The sequence below is a fragment of the Dermacentor andersoni genome, chromosome 5, assembly GCF_023375885.2.
Source record: "Dermacentor andersoni chromosome 5, qqDerAnde1_hic_scaffold, whole genome shotgun sequence".
NCBI classification, from domain to species: domain Eukaryota; kingdom Metazoa; phylum Arthropoda; class Arachnida; order Ixodida; family Ixodidae; genus Dermacentor; species Dermacentor andersoni.
The window spans coordinates 52981933-52993672 of record NC_092818.1 but is presented as its reverse complement, the minus strand read 5'-3'; the positions used below and the strand labels follow the sequence as shown (position 1 = coordinate 52993672).

General features: G+C 49.4%; 2 protein-coding genes across 6 annotated transcripts in view; both read right to left on the bottom strand.

Moving 5' to 3' along the window:
* LOC129384671 (angiotensin-converting enzyme-like) overlaps positions 1 to 11740 on the bottom strand; it is a 223014-nt gene that overhangs the window by 154275 nt on the left and 56999 nt on the right. The gene's annotated exons all lie outside the window — the stretch shown is intronic.
* The window catches only part of LOC126530342 (angiotensin-converting enzyme-like), a 77714-nt gene that overhangs the window by 28863 nt on the left and 37111 nt on the right, over positions 1 to 11740 (bottom strand). For all 5 annotated transcript variants that reach the window (XM_055070285.2, XM_055070283.2, XM_055070284.2 and 2 more), the window contains one exon: positions 1540 to 1664. In XM_055070285.2, the coding sequence (XP_054926260.1) occupies positions 1540 to 1664 (125 nt within the window). The remainder of the gene's footprint in view (positions 1 to 1539; positions 1665 to 11740) is intronic.

The following is an 11740-nucleotide window of genomic DNA, read 5'->3' as shown; positions in this document are numbered from 1 at the left end:
ATTTAAACTCTGCAGACGAATAGAAGGAGAGACTATATTATATGAGCTGACTGTCCCGGCACCTAGCTACTTGACAATTTAACGCTATATACCCCCTTTTCCCCATATTCTCACGTAATTATACATACAAAACGGCACAAAATACAGAAACGAATAACAGAACAAAAAATAAAGCTAACCAGAGAGGCATCTCATACGTGCGGACGCGTTACGTGATAAAATTTCATAACACTGTTTAATAAAAAAGTCGCGGTTTCGCCCGAAAGCCGAAGCATCGATTGCAATGGCATATTAGTAGACACCTGCACGAAGTAAGAATAGTAGTATTATCGGCCCTATAAACTTGTAAACATTGGCTTGCTAACTGACTTAACAGCATATTGTCGGCGCGCACAAGCAAACATGAACACATCACACTCGATGGCTGTCAAAACGCTGGTTTGAGCAAGCGTGGCAGCAGCAGGAAGCGAAGTGACGTTCGTTCGGTGTATCGCTTCAACGAAGGAGCGGCGAGGACACAGCGTGCACAGAGGTATCAGACGTCTACGGATACCTTTCAAGACACGGCGCGCGCGAAAGCGCGCGGCCGTGCAAAGTACGCACTTGTTCGCGAAGTCGAAGCCACCGCCGCAACCCCCCCCCCCCCCCCTTCCATCTTGGGCTCCCTACCCGGTTTCTTCCATATATGGGACGCAAGACTGAGCCGCGATGGTCAGTTGTCCTTGCGCCCGGTCGCGAAATGCGCAGTTGCTGCCGGAGCACAACGTCGCCCCCCCCCCTCTCCCTCTCCTCCGTCCCTCTCATCTCCCACGGCTTTTCGCGCGACGGAACACGGCGCGTTTGCTCTCCGCTTTCTTCGTTCGCGCTCGAGATTGAGCCGCGATCGTTGGCTTCCCTCGTGTGCTTTCACTCGCACACACAGCATACGACGCGGGTGACGGTGTTACCGCCCTTGGACTTTATTCGGAACGTCACGGCGACGGCGACGGCAAGAATGCGCTTGGAGTGTCCATATTATTGATATCGCAATAAAGATATAGTACACACAAACACAGTTGCGCAGACACACGCGCAATATTCATCTAAATCTACAAATGAAGCCAAATTATTTACGTTGCTGTCGACGCAGGTACCGTAAGGCAGGCTACTAAGTCCATCTGCTTCACACTACATTACTACGGTGTAAATGCATTGTCACACAATAAACACGTGCCTGACATCAACGAATGGCGCAGTAGACTAGTGATTATTAATATGTCAGATTTGTGTACTACACAGCCGTTGTATTACAATTAACATAGTAGTAGCTACAATGGAAATTTATGTTTTCCTTTTCGCCTGGTTCGGTTCCCGCAAATCACATCACATATTGACTCGCGGAGTGCCTGGCTCTTCGTGTAAATTCTCGCGTGGGCTTCTACCGAGTGGACTATTCTGCTTACATGATCTATTTTTTTTCCTTGTGCCAACTTCAGTTTGCATGCGAGTATTCAATTCTTTTTTGAAAGAACTGCGGTACGATAAAAGATGAATAGTCACCTGGGTTGGCACCATCCCTGAAGTATATGGGTTGCTCTGCGTACTTGAGGTAGTACTCCACGTGACCCATTTCATGATGAATAATTAGCAGGTCCTTCATGTTAACTTCCGCGCATTGCTTGATTCTGCAAATGAATTTATTCACTTTATGACAAAACAGCCAGAAGCCTTCAATGTCGCAACTTTCGGCGCTATTTAGTCGTTGAAAAAAAGTTGGTAAATACGCCGTAACTGCATTGTTTTCTCTCTCTCTCTCTCTCTCTTTCTCTCTCTCTCTCGGTTTTCTGTTAATCGTACGGTCCAGTTAAGTGAAACTACCCAGTTCTACCTGCGTCTGTTATTCTGCATGCCGTCGCTCTTATAACCGTATATGACGTTGTAACTGTACGTAACTCTTACGGTGTATATAACGTGTGGAGGCTTTTAACGTCGCTCTGTGTGACGTCGCTATTTTTACGACACGCCATTTCTTTGATCATGTCGAGTTAGCCGTCCTGCGCCCCTTTCCTGACCACATAATTGTTGACACTTGTGTCAAAAGACGCAATACACAAAAACCGTTCCGGTATGATCGTCTCACTTGGTGTCCTTGAGATGACAGTCGCAAGAAGCGATTGTTCGTATACCGTCGCGCGATGTTTAGTCCCTCTCTGCTAACTATCGCCTTCTAATGACGTGTTGCGATGAAGTATATGCCATGATTTTTGTATACTCATGCGTGATTTGGTGATTGTGTTATGAAGAAAAAAGAGACCAACTAAGGACAGGAAAGGCAGGGAGGTCAAGTAGAAGAGCCCCCGGTTTGCTACCCTACACTGGGGTTGGGGGAAAGGGGAATAAAAAGAGGAAAAAATGGAGAAAGTAAGCACTGAGTGCGTGTGGGAGGAACCCTATACACAGCGACACTATAAACGGCCTCTTAAGCAGGTGCGCTTCAAGTATTGCACTAGTGCAGGAATCGCTTTTCGTGCCAGTGACGCGTGTGGCCACGGTCCGAGTGTCTTTGACTCGGTGAACGGTCTTGAGTCCACTCGGTGTAAAGTTGCCCGCAGAGAGAGGCGTGTACGTCATAGCGAGGGCAGGTACACAATAGGTGCTTGATGGTTTCCTCGTGTTGAATATTATGCTCCGAAAAAGAAGAGAAGAAGACGAAGTGAGAAACGAGCGTGGAGCCGAGCGCACGCCTGCATTTTATTTTAGTTTTTTTTGCAAGCGTCAAATAAAGAAGACGTTCTCTACTTCGGCTCCGCTTCCTAGTTTTCAACATATGGTGCCGTGACCAGGATATCAGATCTACAGTTGAAGACCACTGACGATGAAGCGAGCTACCTGAAGAGGACGACCGACCGACGCGATCAACGCGACGACGCTGCGACAGAATCGAAGAACGATCCACGTCATCACGAGGCCTACCATTCCCGACGTGACGACATGGAAAGACTACAACGGAAGCGTGCTACCGTGCGAGCGGCGGTCACCAGGATCATCAACGACATGACAACTCTTATGCAGACGGAACCAACGCCATATGGTGAGCTGACCGACCATCTTAACCTATTGAAGATAAAGGAATCTATGCTTACGAACCTTGATAACCAAGTAGAAGAGCAGGTTACCGATGATAACCTTGAGGATGAGCTTCAAAGCGTCGGACAGTATCAAGAATCTATCGTCCTCGCGAAATCCCGCGCTGAACGCATTTTATCCGCTCAGCAAACAACGGCTGCGCACGCATCTCACGATGACTTTCATCAAGCACGCGCACACGTTAAGCTACCGAAGCTCGATGTGCCGAAGTTTCATGGTGACCCCATTAAATGGCCAGAATTTTGGGATCAATTTGAGTCTGCTATTCACCAGAACCGATATATTACCGACGTAGACAAATTGAAATATCTTCGGAGCTACTTGATGGGTAAAGCGGAAGGTGTCATCAGCGGCCTGTCGACAACTAACGAGAGCTATAGCACAGCTATAGAACTTCTCAAAGAAAGATTCGGTCAGAAGTCACTGATTGTTAACGACCACATGCGTCGCCTTCTAAACCTACGTAAAGTTCGTTCTTGCGAAGATTTCGAAGGGCTTCAAAGGTTGCACGAAGAAGTGCAGACGCGCGTGAGATCTCTCCATAACCTTGGCGTCGAAGAAAAAGAATATGGAGTTCTTCTGAAACTGCTATAATACAAAATCTTCCGCAAGAAATAGTACTCCGTTATAATCAGCGCATCTTGTCTTCGACAAATGCAGGCGTTACTAGTGACAGGCTAAATGAAATGTCTGTTCTTCTAGACTTCTTGAGTCTTGAAGTAAGAAGCCGGGAACAGACTATAATAATGACTTCTGACAAGAGAGAACAATCCTCAGCAGCAAAACGACAATCTAATGAGCATTTCCAAAGTTCTGCATCTATGCTAACCGTGAAACTGGCTCCAGAGAGTTGTATATTATGCGGAGAGAAAGATCACTCGGTGGATGTCTGCCCAACGGAACTAACATTAGACGAGAAAAAGCAGAAACTACGGAAATTATGATGCTGTTTCCGCTGCGCTAGACAATTTCACAGAGCTAAGGAATGCCGAAACTGGAAGAGACTAAGCTGTGCGAAATGCAAGGGGCGACATATCACCACAATGTGCGAACCGAAATGGAAGCAAAAGAATACGGAAACGCAGACAACTGTTTCCAGCTCGTCAACAGATTCACCAAAGTGCACAGTTCTTCTGCAGACCGCACAAGTTTGGGCTCTGGGCACTGGAAGCAAATGCTTTGTAAGAATGTTGATTGATGGTGCCAGTCAACGCAGCTTCATCACGGAAGAATTGTCTAGGAAGCTGAAAGCCACTGTGTTAGCCGAAGAGCAGCTCACAATCTCGGGATTTGGAAACGTTTCAGCACCTCGGAAATATTATCGAAAAGTACGAGTCACGCTGCATAGCCAGTACGACTCAAACTCACTAGTTGTAGAGGCGATAGAAGTTCCCGAAATATGCAATGACTTGTCAGCATTGACAGATACAAATGTACTTGCAAAGTTGAAAAGCAAGAACTTACGTTTGGCTGACGTCAACGCAGTTCAGGTCTCGCCTGAGCCTGGAATAAGCATCCTTATAGGTGCCGACTATTACTGGCAGCTTGTCAGCGGAAGAATTCATCGACTGGACGACTCCTTGACCGCCATCGAAACTATCATAGGATGGACACTTCATGGAGATACCAGAAGTCCACCTAAGTTCTACAAGCCGGAAACCGTAAGGAACTTCAACATATGCCTAACGGAAGCCAATGTTTCCCAGCAACCGAGGTCTTCCTGGGAAATAGAACATCTGGGACTGACTAACGAAGACAGACTTTCGAAAGATGACGAACACGCCCTGAAGAACTTCGTGGAAACAACTATTAGAAACAATGGTCGTGGTCAAGTTGAACTGCCGTGGCGCAGCAATTGTTCCCAGCCTAAAAATAACCGGGATATCACGTTAAAGAGGCTGGAGTCCTTGCATAGAACGCTACATCGAGAACCAGAGTTTCAGAAGGAATATGACACTGCCATTAGGAGCTACTATAACAAAGACTACGCTGAGAAGGTCCCAATGGACAGTACGAGTGAACATATCACGTACTATATGCCACACCGAGCAGTAGTGCGACGCGATAGAACTACGACTGAAGTACGGGTGCTTTCCGACGCCTCTTCTCATGCTTCGGACTCGCCTTCACTTAACGACGTCTTGTGGACAGGGCCGAATTTGAACCCCAAAATCCTCGACACACTGCTGAAGTTTTGCAGCTTCAAGATTGGAATTCCCGCCGACATCGAAAAAGCGTTTCTTCAAATATCGCTGGCTGAACAAGACCGAGACGCGTTTCGTTACTTCTGGTTTGAAGAAGGGTCTTCCAATATTGAAGAATTGCGCATGACAAGGGTTCCTTTTGGCGCCTGCAGCAGTCCCTTTCTCCTTGCAACTCTGCGACACCGCTTCCAACTAGTAGAAGTCAAATACCCTTCTACTGCCAAACTATTCAAAGATCTTCACAGACTGGCGGCCACCAGTAGAGTGTCGGCTACTCAAGGACAGTCATGGAATTCTTGGGCCGAAACTATCTGCTTCAAGAGTCCAGAAAACGAAGAAACCAATACAGAGGCAGAGACAGCGAAAAGAAAAAGCGATGCCATGAAATTAAGAAAAGAGGATATGGGACTTTTCGGATTTTGTCTAGCGTGGGATGATTTCTATTTAGTTGTGTGTGAAATATGTAACCAAGTCACAAAACCACAGGCTCTGCGAAAGCACTTGGAACAGCGGCATGGGAGCCTCGACACTTTTGGTAGGGGTGACCACACTGCTGACACGTGCGTGCTCCACCCGGCGGGTGTAGGGAAGTCGTCGGGGCACAGCTCCTTGTCATCGTCGTCCTCATCGTCGTATTCAACGTTGTCTTCCGCCCTGCGACACTCGAGCGGGCTTGCCGGGCGCCCGTCGTCAACAGCAAAGGCTCCATCTGGGTCCTCAGTGTCAGGGAGGCACAGCAGTGGGGTGAAAAGGCTAAAACGCAACAACCACACGCTGGCCCCCGTTGTCCAGGTGGAGCGAATGCCACTCCAACGACAGCCTGAAGCCATGGCCGCCCGCAACAGCTCGCCAGGCCATCAAAAGGAATTACCTTCACCCCAGCAGCCACCACCTTACACCCCTGGAGGGCTAGGACTGCTGTCTGGGCCGGGGCCAGGGCAGGCCAATCACATGCACCCGACGCATGCACCAGCAGTACGTCATCAATGGTGGCTGCGATGGCTTCCACTGCGGCACCTACGCCCATTAGGAAGACACCTGCCAGCAAGGGTTCTACCACGAGCACAGAAAAGTGCTCATGGTGCCGACGGCTTTGCCGACGGCAAAGTTCGCTCATGCAAAGTGCGCACTTCTAGTGGCAACACGTTGCGGAGACCGGCACAGATGCGGTACCACCTAGAATCTGCTGGACAAGCTCCGTCTTGAAAGGAAACAAGCACACGCAAATTGTTCGGCCGGGAGCTGTTGAATATTATGCTCCGAAAAAGAAGAGAAGAAGACGAAGTGAGAAACGAGCGTGGAGCCGAGCGCACGCCTGCATTTTATTTTAGTTTTTTTTTTTGCAAGCGTCAAATAAAGAACACGTTCTCTACTTCGGCTCCGCTTCCTAGTTTTCAACACCTCGCGCCTACAGGAGTCGCACATAGGGCTCTCGGCCATTCCCAAACGATAGGAGTTTGCGTTCGTGAATGCCACTCCCAGCCACAAGCGGCACAGCAAGGTTGTTTCGTCGCGGAAAGGCTAGATGGCAGTTGTAGCCGTAGCGTGGGGTCTAGTTTATATAATCGGCAATTTAATGCACTTGACATCCAGAGATCTTGTGACCTTTTGTGTTCAAGTACGCGAAGTTCCCTGGAAGCGTCCGGCCTCACCAAAGGCGTTGGACGCGTCTGGGTACCTTCGTGGGCAGACCGGGCAACCTTGTCAGCTAGGTTGTTACCGATGACGCCACAGTGAGCAGGAATCCATTGAAATATAATGTGCCCTCTTTCCAGAGCATGGTGGTGCACTTCCCTGATGTCAGATATCATCTTCTCGCAAGTTCTTTGATGTAATGCAGATTTGATACTGTGAAGAACTGCCTTAGAATCACAAAATACGACCCATTTCATTGTTGGCCCTCCGGTGACGTGCGTCACCGCGGCATGGGGAGATTCAAGTTCTGCCGATGTAGATTTAGTCATGTGTGACAGTTTGAATCTGACTGTAACCTGCTTAGTTGGAACGATGAATGCGGCAGTTGAGCTGGTAGGTGATGTCGAACCGTCGGCACAAGATACAGCTTGACGATTGATTAAAACAGGATACAGTGACATTTGTTTACGCGTAAAGCAAACCAATGCGCACTTTTCAGTAGACATACTGAGGCCTCGTTCTCGGAGATAAGACGCCGTCATGGTTGCCACCCGCTGAAGCGTGGCTCATACCTGAGGGAAAGTCACCGCAGAGGCCCAGATGCAAATGTCGTCGGCGTATATTGAGACATGAACTGTCTGCGGTAGGTACTCCGCTAGTCCTACCAGGTCAAGGTTGAACAAAATAGGGCTCAACACTCCACCCTGCGGCACACCACGGCAAATGTAATGTTCTGTAGTCTTCGGTCTGTAAGAAGAAACACCTCTCAGTCAAATAGTCCCGAACCCATTGATACGTCCGGCCACCAACTCCAACAGCCTCAAGTGAGTTCAGTATGGCCTCATGGGCGACGTTGTCGTATGTTCCTTTTATACCTAGAAAAAGTGCCACTGATAGGCGCTTGAGGCTTTTTTGATTTTCGACCCAGGTTACGATGTCAATGACGTCGTCGATGGACGAGCGACCTCGATGAAAGCCCGTCACGGCGTCCGGATAGGTGTTGAATCGCTGTAGGTACCATTCCGAGCGATCAAGAATCATTCTTTTCATCACTTTGCCGACGCAGCTCGAAAGCGCAATCGGACGATATTGAAGGTGTTTTACCCCGCTCGCTCGTGCGCGGCTTATCATTGTACCGCTTGCACAACAACGTCCTTTACAGGAAAAACTGCGGAAGCGGTCCCAATACGTACCTCCTTGTCGGGCCGTCGGCGCTGCGCCAAGACATTTTGCAAGCCTGCCATGATGAGCCATGCGCGGGACACCTGGGGTTCGCTAAAACATTAGCAAGGATACGACAGAAGTAATACTGGCCCCGGCTTTATTATTCTGTGAAACGGTACGTGAAGACCTGCCGCGATTGTCAGCGCCGCAAGAAACCACCGGTTAAACCGGCTGGCTTTCTCCACCCTGTGGACCCTCCTCAAGCACCGTTCCAACAAATAGGAATAGATCTACTTGGGCCATTCCCAGTGACCTCTTCACATAACAAATGGATAGTCGTCGCTACCGACTACTTAACTCGGTACGCCGAAACCGAAGCTATTCCGCAAGCAAACTCTTATGAAATGGCCAAGTTCTTTGTACGCGACATTGTCCTACGACATGGTGCACCGTCTGTTGTCATCACCGACCGCGGTACAGCATTTACAGCCGAACTTATGCAGGAAGTTCTCCAGCTGACGCATTGCTCTCACCGCAAGAGCACTGCGTATCACCCTCAGACCAATGGATTAACGGAACGTCTGAACAGAACGCTGGCTGATATGCTCTCCATGTATATCGACGTAGAGCACAAGACGTGGGACGAGATTTTACCCTACGTGACCTTCGCGTATAACACTGATGTACAAGAGACTACGCAGTATACGCCGTTCGAGCTTGTATACGGCCGTCACGTCACGTCCACACTTGACGCCATGTTACCTCTGGCTGATAATAGCCCGACCAGCGAACACGTAGAAGAGTTCGTACAGAGAGCCGAAGAAGCCCGCCAGCTTGCTCGCCATCGTATCCGGAGCCAGCAGCATGCCGACACCCTTCGGTACAATCAGAGTCGACGCGATGTCCATTACAATACCGGCGCCTTCGTGGGTCTGGACGCCCGTCCGTCGCCGTGGACTCTCGGAAAAGTTGCTCCGTGGGTATTTTGGTCCCTACAAGGTTACACGCCGCCTCAGTGACGTTACCTGCGCAGTCGTCTCCTGCAGTTATGACCCCGGTTCGCCCCGTCGTCGTCCTCGCGCTGAATTTGTTCATGTAGTGCGCATGAAACCCTACTATGCGCGTACCTGAACGCCGAGATGCACCTGAGGAGCTCCATTTGTTGTCGTCGCTGAAAGAACTTTTTCACGCGACCGAGACGGTTGCTTTTCGCATGGGGGGCAATTGACACAATGCTGTGGGGCTCCCGCACCGCGCGACGGCCGGCGCCATGGAAGACGACGAAGCGCGTACGCTTCACGCTCTTCTTCTGGCCCGCCATTAAAGAGAAGCGTATATTTTGTAAGACTCGTCTTCAATCTACGTTACAATATGATGAAAGTTGAAGCGAGACTTTCCAGGTTTCAGAATGGGGATCAAGCAGAACGATTTCCATTGTTTCGGAATGGCGCCGTTCTGCCAGGACTCATTGTAGTAGTTGAGCAGCTCATCACGTGCGTCATGTCCAAGGTGGCATAGGGCAGCATACGTGATGCCATCAGGTCCTGGTGACGAAAAACGCCTGCAGGTCGCCAACGCAGCATCGAGCTCTTCAAGTGAAAATAGTACGTTCATTTGTGGTACACGTGCCTCAGGGACGTCATTCAGTGCTGCGTCAGTAATGATGGCCACAGACACAGCAACCTGTACACAGAACCCTTCAGCCACTTGAAGTTCCGAGCGGAGTTGGTAGAGGGCCAGAGCAGCAAAGGGCTCCGTTTGATGCGGAGATGAGCGAAGACCCCTAATCGTTCTCCATGTGTGCGAGAGCGATTATCTGCGATCAAGCGACTCACAGAAAGTTTTCCATCGCTTGTCTTCCAATTTATCCATACGACGCTAGACCTTCTTTTGTATGTGTCGTGAAGCCCTCAGATCCAAAACGGACTTCGTGCGCCGATACCTCCATTCCGCCTGTCGGCGTGCCTCACGCAGCCTCTCCAGTTCCATGTCCAAGTCTGTTCGCCCTGGTGACCTTGTAAATGAGCAGATGGATGCTTTAAATGCCTCTGCGATTGCATCTTCGATAGTGTGTGAAAGGCCTTCCCGACATGCCTCATGCATACCCTTCTAAACCTTGACCAATCAACTGTAAGCAAGACAGTAGAGGAGCGTTGCTCAACTCCTCTAATATTTATGTATTTTGGAATATGGTCGCTTCCGTGTGTTTCTGTATCCGTAAACCATTACACGCGCGAGGCAAAGCGCCGTGACACAAAAGTTAAGTCCAAGCAGCTACTAGAGGTCGTGCCTCGCAGAAATGTAGGGCTGCCGTCATTCACACAGCACAAATCATGCTCAGCAGCAAAGGAGGCAACGCTCCTGCCTTTGGAGTCAATTTTAGTGCTTCCCCATAGCTGGTGATGCGCGTTAAAGTCACCTCTGATAACCCAGGGGCCATTGTTCATTAGTAATATTTTCTTAAGTCATTCGCCGTCAAAGTGACCTTCTGGGGATATGTAGGCTCCAATTAGTGTAAATGACACGTCCATCTTTTGGACATACAGGCAGACATATTGATTGTCGTCATGAGGCTCTACCGCGTTAGCGACATTAGCGACAAATCCTTGCGATTGTACATAGTTACTTCCGTTCTCGCACTGTATGTGGACGAGACGAAAGATTCGTAACCGGACAGTCTCAGTGGAGTTGATGTATTTGGTTCGCAAATTACCAGTATGGGGAAGCGATTTGTAAAAATGAAGTAGTGAAAGTCTGATATACGGGTCCTTAGACCCCTGGCATTCGACTGAAAGATCGACGCACTTTTAACTTCAGTGCGGAAGGGGACTATTGGTCGAGCCATGATGCTTAAACGACGCTAGCAAGCACTGGATTTAGTGCATCCAGTATTTTCAGAGCACTTCGAGCTGCTGGTGTTTGCAGCTTGTTCAGTATGATGCACATTGTATTAATTAGCGATTGCAGCATATCAGCCACCTGCCTGTCTTGGTCGCACAAATCACCGACAGTAGACGTCGGGGGTGGTCCAGCAAAAGTTTGCTGTTATTCTGTTGGTGAATGCTGTCGTTTCGGTAGAGCCAGCCTAGATTCTGCAGATGTGGTCTTCTCAGTGGCGTTGTTCTTCGCGGTCCTTTCCACAGGGTCTGGCCTGGGCGGTAGAGGAATAGGTGGTGTTGTAGGGAGTGGCATGCGCGTCGCAGACGCAACAGTCTTCCTTGAGGAGCGCCGGTGACGGGAATGTCGCTTCCTGATTTTATGGGCGGCTTCGCGATGAGATGAGTGATTTCTCGCCATTTCCTTCAAGATGGCCATTTCCTTCTTATTATGTGGGCATTTCTTCGATGAAGATTGATGTGACCCTCCAAAGTTCAAACACTTCATTACAGTCGCGCCACATTTATCTGCAGCGTGGGGCTCTCGGCGCAGCGGGGGCATGCCGCCCGATTTTCGCAGACGTTGATCGCGTGTCCCAGATTCATGCAGTTGCGGTAGTGAAGAGGTCTCGCAATGAAAGGCCGCACTGCATGTCTGAATTGTCCCACCTTAATATGCGAGGGTATATATTTACCCTTGAATGCAATCTTCACGCAGCGTGAATTGCCTAGCCG